At 38.7% G+C, this 18030-nt stretch overlaps 2 protein-coding genes across 7 annotated transcripts in view; both read left to right on the forward strand.

Annotated features, from left to right (window-relative positions):
• Positions 1 to 14794, forward strand: part of LOC135699602 (hippocampus abundant transcript 1 protein) — an 86945-nt gene extending 72151 nt beyond the window's left edge. For all 6 annotated transcript variants that reach the window (XM_065219906.1, XM_065219905.1, XM_065219902.1 and 3 more), the window contains one exon: positions 11946 to 14794. In XM_065219906.1, the coding sequence (XP_065075978.1) occupies positions 11946 to 12040 (95 nt within the window). In that variant the 3' untranslated portion in view covers positions 12041 to 14794. The remainder of the gene's footprint in view (positions 1 to 11945) is intronic.
• Positions 14795 to 15714: 920 nt separating this feature from the next.
• On the forward strand, positions 15715 to 16701 carry LOC135699593 (brachyurin-like). Its single transcript, XM_065219878.1, has one exon. It carries the CDS (start codon positions 15767 to 15769, stop codon positions 16646 to 16648), a length of 882 nt encoding a protein of 293 aa, XP_065075950.1. The 5' UTR covers positions 15715 to 15766; the 3' UTR covers positions 16649 to 16701.
• Positions 16702 to 18030: the final 1329 nt, after the last annotated feature.

Raw genomic sequence — 18030 nt, forward strand, 5'->3', positions numbered from 1 at the left:
AATAGGTATATTCTATATCTTCAAAAATTGATGTCTAAAATCGGTACTTTGAACATTTTTCTTTGTGTCTCTATTTCGCGATAAAAAAATTCGTGATCTGCAGAGTGAAGAAATGGAGCTTAGAATTGAAACGTGCTCTTGCTTATTCAATTCATACTTATGTTTCAATAACAAATTTATCATTTGTTTTATTTTAAAAAGCATGCGAAATACCGGAATAACGGAACCATAGCTTTCCGATCAATAAATGTCACTTTTGGTCACTTTATTATTGTTTAAAAGTTACTATTTGGTCACTATTTTCGTAGTTTTAGGCACTTAAGTCACTACTATTACATCACATACCCACTACCAGCCCTGTAGTTGAGTCAAAGACATTACGATTCATCCCAGGCTACTATTGTAGAAAATCGTAACTTATAGATACTGACTGGAACGTTTCGGAATGTTTAGAAAAAAAAAAATAAGGCGCGCGTTAGATCCAGTTTGGGATACATTATTGATTGCTTAATTCCATTTGAATAGCTTGTTTTATTAGCCTGACCAATGCACAGTGGTCCAGAATGCAGATTTAGCTGGAATGATATGTTTTGAGCCTGAAATTGAAACTTTAGACTAAAAGTCTCTTCTACAAAGTTGTTCCTTATAGTTAGGCCCTCATTTTTATGACAATGAATTCTAGGGTGGTTCCTATTATCATTAAAATCAAAAATCTAACTTTTTTGTTTGAATAAATTAAGCTATATATTCTTCGGCAAAGTTATAGCTGAGCTAATTTCAAGCAACTTTGTTGAAAATAACTTTTTTGTATCTCTTAAATTGGCCGATTTAGAGCTATTTTCTTGAATTGAGTTAGGGTGGCTCTTAAAAAAACAGTTTTTTTTTGCTCTATTTTTCTTATTTCGAATTTCTCAGCAAATGTGTCTTCAGATAACTTTTAGATATTAAAAAGGCGCAAATTTTTGCTGCACAAAGCTTGTCAATATCTTTCGTCGATCAAGAGTTATTGACGTTTTTATACTAAAAATATGCACTTTTCAAATGTTAATATCTCTGGTTGGGGCAAACAAAAAAAAAGTTTATTGGCAGCATTTGAAAGAGCGTATGTTATTCTCAATAATATGAAAAAAATGGAGGTATGTTATTTTTTAAACTCGTATAAAATCAATTTGAATTAATTCATATTTTTTACTATATTTGAGTATATCTTTTTTATTAGAAGAGATACAGGCAACAAATTCAGCAATAAAACATTCGTCTTAAAGAGTTTTAAAAGTCTCTAGAAGATGACTTTCATGATAAATTTCAAATAAAAAAGTTATTGGCAAAAGATGGATTTCATAGGACCACTCTAATGACAAATTTATATAAAATGAGATAGTACATTTGTTTCAATATTTGGACATTAAGTGTCTTCGAAGAAGTTTTTGTTCTTAAAAATTCCCTTCTTTTGGTGTTTGCAGACGTCAGGGTGGCCCTCAAATTAGGGAATTTTTAAAACTAACTTTTTTGTTTTACAAAATATAAACATGTGTTGTTCAAAAAAGTTGTAGTTAAGTTACTTGCAAGCAACTTTGTCGAAGAAATTTTTTTTCTATCTCTTAACGTTCTCATTTTAGAGTAATTTTTCGGAGTTGACTTAGGGTGTTCCTGGAAAAAATAGTTTTTTAGCAATAACTTTTTTATTTGAAAATTCTCATGAAAGTTATCTTCTAGAGCATTTTTAAACTCTTAAAGACGAATGTTTTATAGCTAAATTTGTTGCCTGTATCTCTTCTAATAAAAAAGATATACTCAAATATAGTAAAAAATATGAATAAATTCAAATTGATTTTATACGAGTTTAAAAAATAACATACCTCCAATTTTTTCATATTATTGAGAATAACATACGCCCTTTCAAATGCTGCAAAAAAACTTTTTTTTTTTGTTTGCCCCAACCAGAGATATTACCATTTGAAAAATGCATATTTTTAGTATACAAACGTCAATAACTCTTGATCGGCGGAAGGTATTGACAAGCTTTGTACAGCAAAAATTTGCGCCTTTTTAATATCTAAAAGTTATCTGTAGAAACCTTTGCTGAGTAATTCGAAATAAGAAAAATAGAGCAAAAAAACTGTTTTTTTAAGAGCCACCCTAACTCAATTCAAGAAAATAGCTCTAAATCGGCCAATTTAAGAGATACAAAAAAGTTCTTTTGAACAAAGTTGCTTGAAATTAGCTCAGCTATAACTTTGCCGAAGAATGTATACCTTAATTTATTCAAACAAAAAAGTTAGATTTTTGATTTTAATGATAATAGGAACCACCTTAGAATTCATTGTCATAAAAATGAGGGCCTAACTATAAGGAACAACTTTGTAGAAGAAACTTTTAGTCTAAAGTTTCAATTTCAGGCTCAAAACATATCATTCCAGCTAAATCTGCATTCTGTACCACTGTGCAATGTGTTGAAACAAATCGAAACATTGAACGTCACGTGAAAGGGAATTTACTGAAGGCCTAAGTAGTTCTTCGTAGCTTTTAGATAACGGATTTGAAAGATTGTCAGTTGCAGTGGCTTGCTTGCTGAGCAGAAAAACGCGGATCCAGGTCCTTTCATATTAAAGAGATTTATGGTCAAATCGCTTGTTTAGTTTGCGAAACTTGTCGTCGCCGTCGGTTTCGGGTTTGGATGGTTACCACAACTATGATGATATGAGGGGCTCAGTGGCCTTAGAGTGACCGTTATTGCTTACTGAGCAGGCCCATCCATTTTCAAGATTCGTCAATCGTTTTATTTGTTATTATGACCACATGGTAATCACAGCAAATCGATGATTAAAAAGGAGTTTGTTTGCCTAGTGGCAAACATTTTTACTTACTGAGTAGAAGACCGTGGGTTCAATCCCAAGCTCCTTCGCGTTATATAATCGTTAGGACATCAATTCAGCTTACGAACCCTGCAACAAACCCTACCTTCTTACCCAACATCCCAGTGATTCCTCGTGGAAGTGCAGAGGACTCCTCGGCTTCCATCAAAATGAGTGTCACGTCAACAGATTCCTACCCATTTCTTGCTTGACCTGTGTTCGGGCGCGGCTGGCGCTGTTATTGCCTAGTTTGAGATCACCAGTGTTGACACATTGAGGATGAATTCTAGTCCCAAGCACCGTCTATTGGTTCTCTGTGTAATTACAGATGATCCGGCAATAACAGAGTAGCAACCGTGGGCGATCAATCAGAACGCTCAATGACATTTAGGCGTTTTTAATGCTATTCTTGGACAGTTTAGCGATCGTCAGGCCATTTCTAGTAATTTGGCGCTTAGAAGTTTATTTCGGCGTTTTTAAAGGCATTTGTGACCACTTGTTAAATCGTCCGTTTTTTGCATTTGTGACAGAGATGGGCAAAACGGTCAGAACCGGTTCATTCGATGGTACTTTTGGCATATTGCCGTTTGGCTGAATGTAGGTTGCTCGAAAATGTTTAACAGAATTTTGTTACACGCAAATTTGTCATGAACAATTTTGAATCGTATACACGTTTATAAACTCTAGCATTTTTTTTAATTCAAATAAATAAGGTTTATTAGCATTTTCAGCATCTTTGTACATAAGTTCTTAACAGTTCATACCGGTCCTAAATTTTGTCTATTTTGGATCATTTGCTGTTCAGCTATTTTTAATTTTCATAAAATAAATGATTGCTTCAAACACATTTACGTAGGATTTTTTATGACGACATGATGATTGAGAAGAAGTTTAGATCTGGGATCAACTCCCCCGCAAGATCGGTGATGGAGTTTTAGCGAACCAAATACAGCTAGCTTACTACAAACCAAATACAGCTACTCTGACGGCTCAGTTGTCATGGAATTGCCGGTATTGGCACCGCGGTTCCAAAGTGTCTGTATGCCACCAACTCCCGAACTAATGGTTTGCCTTCTCGGGTGAAAATTAGAGGTGAACCAGCCCCAGGCTGAAAGCTTCCCTAATAAAGATAAATTAATTAATTAATTCTCGGGTGAAGCCGCTGTTGCCTTCGTAAATGTCACCGATTCTGCAAGCGTCGTCGAAGCACTTGTTTCGGACCTTGTCATACACCCGTGGATTCAGGGTATCCAGAGGCACGCACCCGTAAATACCGTGTTCATCTGGATTCCTGGGCACTGCGGTATACGCGATATTGTTGAAGCGGATCATCTCGCAGCATCAGGAAGGGAGCCTCCTCGTTCAATCGGAAGGTCCCAGCGAAGATTCTGAAGAACTGGGTAATCTGGGACTCATGAACATTTAATTTGGCACAATCAAGAGATCCGTTTGTACGGAAAATTAAGGGAGATACAGGAAGATCAGAGGATGCTCTCGATCACCGCATTCATGTAATTTTATCACGTTTCAGAACGGGACTTACCAAACTCTCCCACTGTCAGTACGAAGCCCCCCGCGAATTCTATGGTATACAACCAAGCATCAGGGACGTCCTTAACCGTCTAGGAGCGTGGCTCTGATTGGCTTCCTCCTCTATGCTGACGTTTTTGAGAGGATCTAATCCCTCCATAACAATCCTGATCACTCTCCGAATCCTACCATATATACCGCCTTGCACCTGGAAACGAACACGGTTGAACGGTGATACTCGACCCACTTGCTGCTCACCCACGGACAATCCCAACGCATGACCTACGATACTCGATACCAGCCATTCATTGCGCAACAAAGTATCCACGAACTCCGTATCAATCCGTAATTTCGTTCGATTGTAAAGACCTTTTACCATGGAGGAATTATCCTTTGCTTTCACTAGAAGCAAATCTAATGTCCTGACGATATTGGATATCCTATGCCTTAGCCCCTACCGGGGGAAACAAATGCTTCTTAAAAAAAATAACTCGTTGCTGGCAAAACGACTGACGTGGCAAACATTGGCGTAACATCATGGTTATCCCCATACCTTTCAACAGGTCTTTATCAATTAAACCCAAGGATTTTCGTCCAATCGCATTAACCATGTAAGATTACGAAAGGAGCATCAACAGAAAATTGACAACGTACCTTCGAGAAAACCATCATCTCGATCATGCCCGATCGACAGGGCTTTGACAAAGGAACATATTTTGCTTTTCTGGGTCAGGTCCTCGACGACAATCTAATAGACAACCTGCATGTTGCCATTCTAAATCTCTTGAACCGAGTCATTCAAGATCTCTAGATCCTGTCTAGTCAGATTCTCCGTTCCACCCAAAACATTCTCATCAATAGAACCTCCCAGGGTGCCATAGGCAACATGAAAAGGAACCCAGTTCATATCTTGTCTACTTGTCCCAAGCGCATTCTCGCTGATCTCATATACGCCTGTATGTAAAGGGTGTACCGTTTAAAATCGGGACACACAAAATTCATTCTCAAAATTCGAGTTTTTATCCGATTATCACCAAATTTTGTGTGAATGCGCGAACCTTGGCCTTAACCTCAGCCATAAGGTTCTGCACGACCTCAAAATTGACAGTTTTCTGCATATTAACCCATGCTTTCTTCATTTCTTCTACATTCTTTACCACTTTAGGTCGTTTTAGAAGGTGCTCTTTGATAATGGCCCAGTATTTTTTCTATTGGGCGCAGTTCCGGAGTACAAATCGCTTTTCGCAAGTACAAATCGCTTGCCAAATTAAGAACTTCTAGACGAACTTCGACATCTTCTGTGTCTGGAGGTTCTCGGGAACATCACACTTATCCTTGGCAGTCACATACAGGTTTCCCGGAATCTGGTTGAAGTCCGTCTTCACATATGTCTCGTCATCCATTACATACGCAGCAGTGTGGTTTCGTTAACTTCTGATCGTACTACTTCCGGGCACTGCTTTTTGCGACCGTATTCTGTTTCTCGTTACGGTTTGGGGACTTTGGAACCTTAAACGTACGTAGTCCAGCTCGAGTTTTGGTATTCTGCACGAAAGTCTTGCTCACATGCAACTGTTTTAGCCACATCTCGAACTGAGGCGTTCGGTTTCCCTTTAAAGGCCCCAACCACGCGTTTGTGATCGTTCTCGTTGACCTGATGGCTTTTTTCGGATCTTCGTTTTCGATCAACAGTCAGACGTTCTTCGAACCCCAGACACCGTGGAATTTGCGATTCGCAACTTTTTTTTCCAATGGCACCATGATGCGACAGATCCTTATTCTCAAAGTACTCGTGCAAATCTTTTTCGCGGACGCACTGTTCTTTCGTTGCGCACTTGATGAAATCAACTCAGAGAGTGTAAACAATACACATTAAACTATGTTTACGCAAAATTTCAATTAATTTTACCCAATGGATCAAAAAGTTAGAGCAATTTGAGTGTGTGCGGATTTTAAACGGTACACCCTTTAATAACTTCAAAAGTCTCCCGTAAATGCACATCCCATTCAAATCCGTTCAAATTTGGCACAGTAATGTCAATATGAGTAGAAAGGTCAGTGGAAAACAGGCATTAATATCACTCTAGGGCGTATTTTTTATTTTAATTTTTTTTAGACGAAATACGCGTATATGTCAAATATTAGCAAATAAGGTAGTGGAACAAAATGGAAATTATTAATCCTTCTCTCTTTCTTTACACAAATTTAAATGTTCTATCTCACTTTAAGGAGATTTAACCATCGGTATGAAAACTTTAAAAGAAGCGCATTAGCATAGCAAAAAACTTCTCCGAATACATCATAGCTCTAAAATGTGTAACATGCGCTAACACATGCGCTTAATGCGCTAACTATTCAAAATCCTGAGAAACCAGCGTCTGATCACAGTTCTTACCGTACGATCTCTATGTTATCATGCCTGAGGAAATTATTAGAAAAAATTATCAAGACTTGACAATTGGGTTGAATCAAACAACCTACTTTCAAATACGCAATTTGGTTTCCGAAAGAGTAAAGGAACAAACGATTGTCTAGCGATGCTTTCATCTGATATTCAACTGGCCTTTGCGCACAAGGAGCAACTGGTTTCAGTCTTTTTGGATATTAAGGGCGCATTTGATTCAGTTTCCATAGACATACTGTGAGACAGTTTGCACAGTAGTGCTGTAGTAATTTGCTGTCAGAAAAACAAATGACCTTCAATATAGGTCAACTGACAACTTTTAGAATTAGCTGCATGGGCTTACCCCAAGGTTCATGTTTAAGTTCCTTACTTTATAATTTATATGTCAAAGATATTGATAACTGCTTAGATAATCGATGCACGCTTAGACAGCTTGCAAACGTGGCCGTGGTTTCCCTGAGAGGTCCACGTGCGGAAATTTTGTAAAGACCATTGCAAAATTCCCTAAATAATCTGTCTTTCTGGGCAAGAAATTTAGGGATCGAGTTTTCATCGCAACGAAGGATCAACTTTCTACGATCAATTTCCGGGACATGGTGGGGTGCTCACCCGGAAGACATAATTAAACTGTATAAAACAACTGCTCTTTCAGTTCTTGAGAGTATGGCTCTTTTTGCAAAAAAAAGCCCACCTAATCAAATTGGAACGCATTCAATATCGTTGTTTACGTATTGCCCTTGGCGGTATGCATTCAACACACAATATGAGCCTAGAGGTTCAAGCCGGAGTAAAACCCCTGCAGAACCGTTTCTGGGAGCTCTCATTAAGAATATTGATTAAATGTAGTGTCAGTAACAACTTTGTGATTGAAAACTTCGAAGAATGCTCGAATTGAGCATCCAATTTAGATTCGTGCTAATCTATCTTAATTATATGTCATCAGAGATTAGCCTTCCGTGCTATAACCCCCCTCGTGAATGCTTTACTAACTACAGTTCCCCCATTGGCTATGATCTCTCCATGAAGCAGGCTATTCAAGGAGTTCCAGATCAACTTCGACCTATCTGAATTCCCCGTATTTTTGCTGAAAAGTACCAACAAGTCAATTGCAATAGAAGATTTTTCACTGATGGAACAACTGGCTTCGGTGTCTTCAATGAATACTCAACCGCCTTTCGGAAACTTCAGGAACCTTGTTCCGTTTATGTTGCTGAACTAGCAGCAATCAACTTCGCATTGGAGATGATTTCCGACATGCCCATAGACCACTTCATCTTCTCGGATTGTCTCAGTTCGATTGAGGCTATTCGGTCGATGAAACAAGGTAGGCACTCATCTTATTTCCTTTCAAAGGTAAGAGAGCAGATGAGTTTGCTGGTCGAAAGATCATATATGATTACCTTTGTATGGGTCCCCTCACATTGCTCAATCCCAGGCAATGAGAAGGCAGACTCTCTTGCAAAGGTGGGCGCACAACAAGGCGAGATTGATGATAGAAGAATTTCACATGATGAATTTTCCCCATTAGTACGTCAGAGTTCTCTTTTAAGTTGGCAAAACCATTCGACAAGTAATTCTCTTGGGCGGTGGTTACATTCCATTATTCCAAAGTTTCTTCGAGAGCGTGGTTCAAAGGTCTGGATGTAAGTCGGGGATTCATTCGAGTGATGTCAAGACTTATGTCCAACCACTACTCGCTAGACGCACATCTCTATAGAATAAACCTCGTTGACAGTAATACAGGGTGATTCGGAATAGCTGTCCCTTTTAAAAATGGTCATAACGATTGAACGCTTGCATGAATTTTTGATATCATTATATTCCAGATATTCTGGATATATAACCTTCAACTAAGCATAGTTTATTTCAAATCTCTCTCCCTTTACCTTAATTATCAGCCACATTTGTCATGAAAATTAACCACAGCTGGCACGCACGCTTTAGTTCCAGCACTTTTTGAGTCCCGGTGATGCGTTTAAGCTCTGATATTGAACGGATTATCCAAGCATGGTTCCTTTGTACCTCTATAATGATGCAAAAATAAATGTTACATTCTTTCGAAGAGATTTCAGTTTCTAAAAGATAACACCCGATTTTTTTACAGATTTATGCCATGCTCCATTTGGACGTCAATGGCTGTTTGAAATCACAAACGAATGAAATTTCAAATCCTACTATCAATACAAGCTGATATGTGTACACACTTAAAACAAAAATACTTGAACATATACCCATTTTACCCATTGAGAATTGCATATTTGTGAAATGGTTGACAGTTATTCTGAATCACCCTGTATATGTAGGTACAGAACCGGTTATGATGACATCGATCACGCAGTTTGGTATTGCCCGGGTAATGACGCCTCCAGAGCATGACTGTTGGATACCCTAGTGGCCCGAGGTAGACAACCCTTCCGTGAAGTAAGAGATGTATTGAGAACCCGTGATCTTCCCTACATGCAGATGCAGATGCATGCAGATGTGACCATCCCCTCCTTTCCAAACAACTTCCAGTCATTGTGTCCCAGTCTTAATATCCTCCTGTTTCTGTGCTACTTGCCCCTGCCCAGCCAGGATTTGGTCAACTGTCCGAGAGTAGTATCTGAAGGAGGCTTCAGAAACCAGTTTTCTACCTAGCTCCTTCCAATCGAAATTGTTACCCATTAACCTCGATCCCGCCACGAGTAAATGGTACCCAATACTAACCTAGAACTACTGCTGTTTAAAATTTAAATTCAAACATTACTGATTTTTGGCTCCGCAAAGTGTCACACACGACTGAGCCTAGTAAATAAACGAACTAGTAAAAAAAAAACTATTAGGCGCGCGAAAATTACAATTTCAACCACTGTGCATCGGTGAGACTGAGGGAGTGTTCCTCCTTACGGCAAACAAATTCCTTCGATGTCTGATCAATCTAGAGCCCCGTAACGTGGGTAGATCACCTTTTCGTGGTACGTTACGGGATGTAAGATCTACCACCGATTCCTAGTCCTAACTTCTTCAAACTAGGGGAACAGGATTTTTCAGTAATCGAAGGAACACATCTTAGTCCTTGTTACTTTTTATGCCTTGTTGATAGTGATAAGTCCTCGGGTTGCCTGGACCGAGGATGATCTTGAAACAAGGGAAAAATGAGTTAGTTAGTCTTCATCTATGTGATTCCTAATCTTCTAATCGTTGTTCCCTAGTTTGAAGTGGTTAAGACTAGGGTTCTGATGCATGGTCATTATCGGTGTCATAGCTTGTTTTTGTTGTTAAGGAATCCAATTTTGACTGACAAAGGGGCGCGCCTTTGGAGGGTGTTCCAACTCCGAAGGGTATAAATAGCGGAACCTTTCAGTTAGAATCGATTCCTTGCGATGAAGGCAAGAATGACAACTGTATCAAAACCGAATACTTCATCATTTCTCAATAGTGATGGAGTAATACGACATGCACTAAACTAAGGGCACGGGATATACTACAATAGATCAAATTACTGGTCGCAGTGGTGTTATGTCCCGAACAGAGAAAAAAAAAACTCTAGAGCTCTCTCCAGTTGCTGAGGGTCACTGGTTAGGAGACAGAGATTGGAAGGAACTCCCTTCAATTGATGAATTGACAAATTATGTATCTTGAAGAAGTCATCTAGAACGGGTTTTTTTCTGTATGGATAGCTGTCATAAACACTTTTCGATAATTGTTGTAGCACTGCATAAACCATTTTGTACGTCACGATGGTGATGATGTATTTTTGATATTTGATTTAATTGTAGTAGTTAATTAAAAAAACAAGTAACTTTGAGTAGTCTACAAAGTTTTGAGTCTCGCGCGCGTTTTACGGATATAAAGAGCTAAATTTAACAATTGATGAAAACAAATTTGAACTTTGAAGCTTATTTTGAAGAAGCTTTAAATTAGTAGTAATGTTCGGGATTCCTTGAAAATTATGATAGCATCAGATTGCGAGGACGCCCGTGTTTTCGCTCCTAATTCTCAAATCACTTCTCTTGTCACAGTTTCTTTAGGATGTAATCAAAGCGAAAGCACGATATCTCCCTAACTATAAACAAAGTGCACTCATTATAGACTATACTGCCTATAATCCCATATCAGTCCCATATGGAAAAAGTAGACATTGATAAAAAGGCAGTTGAAGTTACGAAGTGTAATACCCATGTAAATATTTGAAAAATCATATAACTAACTTCAAGTTGAAATCAGTTACAATGAAGCTTGCATGTTTTGTTATATCACCGAAAATATGGCGATCCAAAAAGCAGAACTGTAACTTGACTAATGGGACAAACTGACTTGATATTGTTTTCACATTTTTCAAGATCAAAGTCCGTAGTTTTAGCACGTAATCCTTACATATTGCCAATTGATAGTTGATAACGTTACGACGATATTAATCATAAAATTGACGAAAATCCATATGGGACAGATATGCGATTATAGGCAGTACAGTGCACTCAGACTCATGCGATGTTCTTGGTGAGGGGTGAGCCGATGCGTTTTACGCAAATCCTAGCCTGCTTGATTCGTGCACCTATGTCCCGCCGTCTGACGCTATCTGACTGTCTGATGCTTTGTTGATTATTCATGAACTCTTGATCGCTGGAGCTTACGAATATTTGAGGTGGACAAAAAAGTGAGCAAGAGGTGAACTCCTAAGCTTTTTCTCATTTATATCGCTGTGAAGCAAATGTAAACTGTAAACGGAATTTACATCTGTAACTGTAACCAGTTCGTTTTTGTTTGTAATGTGATATTACGACATGCACCAAATAAAAATGAGGGACATATCGCAAAAGATCGCAGTGATTATTCGGGACCTGAACAAAGGGGGAGAAGAAAAATGGAACTAACTAGCGAAGCGAACTCCTTCAGACTAGATCTTCCAACAAGAAAAACGTAATTTTACCTTGTAAAATGATATATCTTCCTAGTCTGGCCACATTGTTGATAGGCTAAAGGCTATTACAGTGCTTTCATATTTTAGAAAAAGAAAAAATGCTTAACCACTCGTTTTATTTCCCCAGATTACTGCTAATAGACATTGACCCTAGAGCTAGCGATATTTTCTACTTTACCTTAACCTTAAGAAGGTCCTCGGTTATTCCTTTAACCCAAAATCATGCGACACATTGCCTTTTTATTTCCTCTTGTAGGACTATCAGTGGACGTGGACTATGAGTACGAACGGGGTCGCAAGGTAGCTGGGCCACTGTCACCTCTGATGCATCAGGATTCTGCTCAGCTATAGTTTTTCCTGTAAGAGTCGAGAATAGTACCTACCAAATACAGCAAGCAGCAGGCTGATAATCAGAGAAACATCTTTGGAGGAACCACAGAGCAACAATAGTCTCTTTATCATCAGTTCACGACGACACGACGTCCCATTGGACGCTGCAAAGTATACCCCATGTACACAAGTTTTCGTTTATATATATTTTAGTTGTTTTTAAGTAGTTGAAGATTGAAAAGTTTTTTACGTGTGGAACAATAAAATCACACACGCGCAACTGATATCCTTTGAAGAAGTGTATTTTTTTTACGGCGAAAAACCTCATTCCCAATTTGTCCGAATTTCAATAACCGTTTGTATCCGCTTCAAATTGTTTCCTGGAGCGGAGATTGTTTGTATGCTAATCGAAAAAAAGAAGAAGTTAAAAACGATTAGATCGAAGCTTTAAATTTGAATCAGAATTAATATAAAAAAGAAGAAAAAAGCATCTATTAAGTAATGATTAGCATTTTTTAGTGTTCACGCAATCGATTCGTATGCATAATAGTATTTAGTAGCAAGCAACGATGATATGTGGTAATAAACAAGGAGGAAGCATATAAGGCTTTTTTTCGTTCGTAGGTCAACAAGAATAATTAAAACAACAACAACAACAATGAAGACAATGCCATTAGTCTAGTCAGCGAATTCCTTTTGTTTTTCAATCTTGTGTTGTAGGTATGCGGAGAAAGTTAATTTTGGGCTTATTTTTTTCTTAACTAAGAGATGCAAATTGGACAAATTATTGTTTGACGGAAAAGAGTATACTGGAATAGAAGAATGAGAAATGAGGTGGTTTGATTTCTAGCAGCGCTTGTGAAGATAAAAAAGAAAAAGAGGAAATAACGACGAATGAAGACTTGTTATTACTACCTACTACTAACGAAAGAGTGATAATAGGAATGTAAGGATTTTTTTTTTCGTTTCGTAGGAAATGGTTTGATAACAAATTGAAGCAGGACTGGTCTGGAGATAGGAAATGCGTATAATAGTTGTTAGAGATAGGTAAACAAAACAGTTGGAAACTTGTACAATCCGTTGATTGGTGTGGAATGAAAAGTTCTGATTTTACACATGCAGAAAGGTTGTACGGACGGTGTGGATTTCACTTTTTGATTTTTTTTTACTCATGAAGACTCTACCTCGAGTTAGCTAGCCTTTGGGGTGTTCAATCAGATACTTTTTTTTTTTTTATTTTAGGATTTGGGACTGCTTTTTAAAGATCATCTTATTCGGAAATATTACGGTCTCTCGTAGATAATAACATCTTGAAGGCACAATTAGTTAATGAGTAGCTGAACAAGCAATGAAAATCAAACAACTTCCTGAATGCTGCACCAATTTTCTCCTTGCTTGTGCCGTGCCTGCAATAAATTTCAGCTTTTGTATCGTCCTCCTTTTCTTGACATATGACGTTTAAAAACCTGGAACTTTTGTCTGCTCTTTGCCTAATTGGTATTTTTGTTGATGATTTCAGCAGGTAATAATTGAGAGCTTAGCATTGCGAAAATTTCCATTTCGAAAGGTTACTCGACTTGGTGGAGGTCCTATTACATATTAGAGATGTGATTGGCTTTTTTTTGGTCATACTCCATTAGTCCGAAGTTTGAGAACCCTTGTTTCAGAAGCAGTAATGCCCCCAGAACTGGAATTGTATTCCTGCGCTAGCACACAGAGCTTGAGTGATTAATGTTTGCTCAAAAATTTATCAGGCCCATTTTGTCCCGCGAGCAAACTATTTTATTTCATATGGTAAATTTGCATTGTAGTACCTGACATGAAATTCAATAATTTCGCTACTTGTTAGCTCATTAAAAAATAAAGTTCACCCTCATGCTCTCTTTATGTACCGAGCGAAGGTGCTCAATGATCACATTATCACTTATTGACAGGTTTCAACAATGCAAACAATCATGGGCAACCCGGAAACAACTCATCAAGTTCACATAAATAGCAATTATTTTCGGCTTATGACAGTGAGCATTTTCAATACCCAGAAGCTAAAGACGAGCTGTAAGAATCTGCTTATCAAATTAATTGGATTTTAGATTTAAATTTCTTCTGATAGTCCCTTCTGATGAAGTACTTCTCTGGTAACCAAAATGTCAGCCAATTCGCCATTTGGCTTCATAGACCTGTTCCACGGCTAACATAGGACTTGTTAGCTTTAATATCAGCCTTATTCAGCTGAAAGGCGGCTTGTTGGTTATTTAGATTAAAATTTAAATTGGAACAGAAACAGCTGAATTGTTTTCATAATCCAGTACCTTGCTAATAAGTATTTTTTTAAGCTGAAAGATAGTTTTATCAATTTAAAATTTGCTTGAATAAGCACCATCCAGCACCAGGAAGTCTACAGTCAATTTGAGAAAAAGTTATGAGTAAATTTACCGCCCTAATTTTACTCCCGTTTATACATGATCCCTCAATACAAACGAAAGACGCAATAATCACAGAACGGCGACAGGCAGATAAGAAAAGTTAGTCCAAAGATTAATAACGATTAGTTATCTAGCAAAAAGAGAAGGAACTAGTAGAACTAGTGCATAATAAACAGAAGAAACAAAACAATTAACATAAACAACACAAAGAGAAACAAAAGATATCCTCTATTTGTATATCAAAAACAATAAAATCAACAAAAACAGCGGTACGCAGGTGCAAAACAAAAACTCTTGCAAGCAAAAAATGTTCGATAAGTTCTGTTGGAGAATTTTTATTCGAAATATACCTTACACCCAAAAGAAGATCGTCAATAAAAAAATACAATAACTTACATCCGAATGTTTCTTAATAATAATTTAAAAAAATGGGCGAAAAAGCCGCAGAAATGCAAATATTTTAATAGGAGAGTAATTTTTTTCCTTTTCTACCAGCTATCCGGTTAAACCAGTAAAGTCGGCAAATTGTAAAAAAAAGGATTCGTAAAATTTTGAACAGTTAAACCAATCTGTGGCGAATAATTAAGCATATAAATAGTTGTTGAGAAATCTTTCAGAATCAGAGAGGTGAGCTCTATTTTTTTTTCCGGTACGAGAAAGCAGAAAGGCAGTGGCAAAAGAAAACGAAACAAGCACCAAATGCAAAATAAACATTAATAAAAGCAGGTGAAACGAAGGAGAGCGAAAAATGTATTAAGCATTAAGCTGAATAATTTACAAATACACAGGCAAAAGAAGGAGGCAAACTGTATAAAGTGAGATAAAAAGAAAACCAGTATAAGTTATAATAGGTTTAACAATTAACAATAACAGGAGAGGAATGTAGTTTTGAAAATTGAGTCGAAGAGTACATGGAAGCTGCGTTGTAAAAATAAAATAGAAACAAAAGTTGGCTAAAATTGAGCTGGAAAGCTGGAAATCAAATTCGGGATGAGAAATGCTGAAAATAAATTAAAGAAAACTAAAATGAAATATTGCTGAATATATGGCTAATTTTGTATAATTCTTTTATCCGAACTGAACATTGTTTTGATTCCATGATCAATAGCACGGAAATCTCACGCGCGTTAATGCAGCTTATCGCTTATCGGTTTAGTACCGTTTTTCCCCAGTTTCGTGATTAGTAAACACAAATAGATATTTTGTCAAAATTTCCAATTTAATCCAGACTTTACGATAGGGCACGTAACGAGATAATGATTACTCTATAAAAGCATCGGTCGATCATAGAAACGGCAGCAGTCCATCCGACTTCGAAGAAACAATGAAAACTCTAGTGCTGTTGATTGGTGTCCTGGCCGTGGCCAGTGCCGAGTGGATCGAAATCGATTGGTCCCAGGTGCGTCCGATCGAAGAATTCGACCACTACTGGGCTCGTCTGCCAGCTGAGGTGCAGTACTTGCGTAAACTTCTTCCGGAACGCCGCATCACCAATGGAGAGCAGGCCACCCCCGGACAGTTCCCGTACCAGATTGCTCTACTTAGTACTTTCGGTGGTGGTACCGGTCTGTGCGGTGGATCCGTTCTGAGCAACAACTACATCCTTACTGCTGCTCATTGTGTTCAAAATGCCCTCGGAGGTACCGCCATCATGGGAGCCCACAACCGTATTAACACTGAACCAACTCAACAGCGGATTGCCTTCGGTTCAGGTGGAATCAACATGCATCCTGGATACACTCCAACCAACATCCGTAATGACATTGCCACTGTTCGTCTGAACAGCGCCATGACCTTCAACGATCGTGTCCAGCCTGCTCGCCTTCCAGCCGCCGGAGATTCTCGTACCTTCGCTGGTATGACCGGTACCGTTTCTGGATTTGGACGCACTTCGGATGCCAGCCAGGCCACTTCTGCTGTTGTCATGTTCACCAGCAACCCGCTTATGACTCAAGCTGACTGTCTTTCCAGCTGGGGTGGTAACACCAATCTGATTCAGGCTCAGAACATTTGCCTGTCTGGAGCCGGTGGTCGATCAGCTTGCAACGGCGACTCTGGTGGCCCACTAACTGTCCAGGATGGTGGCAGTCTGCACGTCGGTATTGTGTCCTTCGGATCGGCTGGTGGATGCTCGATCGGTATGCCATCGGTGTACGTCCGTGTTACGTTCTTCAGAGATTGGATTCTGGCTAACTCAGATCTGTAAATAATTGCCTTCTTATATTGACCGGATGTAAATAAATTGTACTATGTTTTATATATTGTGGTTTATTCAAATGCAACTAGGTGGATGGCGCTCCTATTAAGCCGGAACTCATCCCCGATCTGAGAGTCGGCGTTCAATTGCCTTGACGTTCAATTCACAGTTCTTCAAGAGTCTGTCCTCCATTTGAAGTTTTGACCGTTAGCTGTCCCAGTAGTTTTTTTCCGCGTAGCCAACGGTTGCAATGATGAACTTACTAAGTTACTTATCAAAAGAAAACCTTCTACTCTCCACGAATGAGTGGAGGGGAGAAGGCCTGATGTAACCCTTGTGACCTAATGATAAACTTACGCCAGTTAGGTGATCAACCGTTGTACTGACAGGCAGGACAGTTTGATGCCGTATGTTGTTTTGAAGAATCCACCACCGCTTTGCCCACATGCATCAGGACGGAGCGGTTACTTGCTTTGTGCCTTCTAGCCAGGGTTTGTAGTAAATCAATTCTCGTTTGGCACCTCTTCTTCATCTCGTTAAAATGGTCACCGGAAGAAAGGCGTACGTCTGGCCCAAGACGCGGACGGACTTTTTGAATGACATCGACATGGCAGGGCATGGATGTTCATCGAACAGATGTGAGTGTATGAACATTTTTACATTGACAATTGAAATCCATCAGAACTGGTTCAACTTAGGCTCTGAACCATTTGGTGGATTATTTTAACTTTTGGTTAAAATTTGACAGATGAAAAGTTATCGATTAACCCTGCTATCCGAGCGTGGTTACTTTTGACAGAGAAGAAGTTAAATTTTGACGACCGTGGCTCGAAAACCGGTCGATCGACAGCACGGGGATTTTCGAACATAAGAAATAACTTTCGAAATGTCACTTTTAACCACGAGTTAAATTTAACTTGGCAAATGGTTCACAGCCTTAGGCTTTGAACCATTTGGTGGATTATTTTAACTTTTGGAAAGTTATCGATTAACCCTGCTATCCGAGCGTGGTTATTTCTGACAGACAAGAAGTTAAATTTTGACAACCGTGGCTCGAAAACCGGTCGATCGACAGCACGGGGATTTTCGAACATAGAAAATAACTTTCGAAATGTCACTTTTAACCACGAGTTAAATTTAACTCCGCAAATGGTTCACAGCCTTAGAAGCATAGAGGCAGACCCCCTTCACTCTTTGGAATTTATAGAGACAGATAACAGCGCCAAACGGTTTGTGACGAGACAACGTTGAACTGCAGCGTTGGAAGAAAACACGTACATCAACATCTATACATGTACGAACCCACACAACTGAGCGGACGGTACAGCGCAAATCAAAACACGAAGCGGTGTCATCACTTATCGTCATCATTCAGCTTCGGCTTCTTCCGT

The sequence above is a fragment of the Ochlerotatus camptorhynchus genome, unplaced genomic scaffold, assembly GCF_037179485.1.
Source record: "Ochlerotatus camptorhynchus isolate MF236.1 unplaced genomic scaffold, CSIRO-AGI_Acam_v1.1 ptg000112l, whole genome shotgun sequence".
NCBI classification, from domain to species: Eukaryota; Metazoa; Arthropoda; class Insecta; order Diptera; family Culicidae; genus Ochlerotatus; species Ochlerotatus camptorhynchus.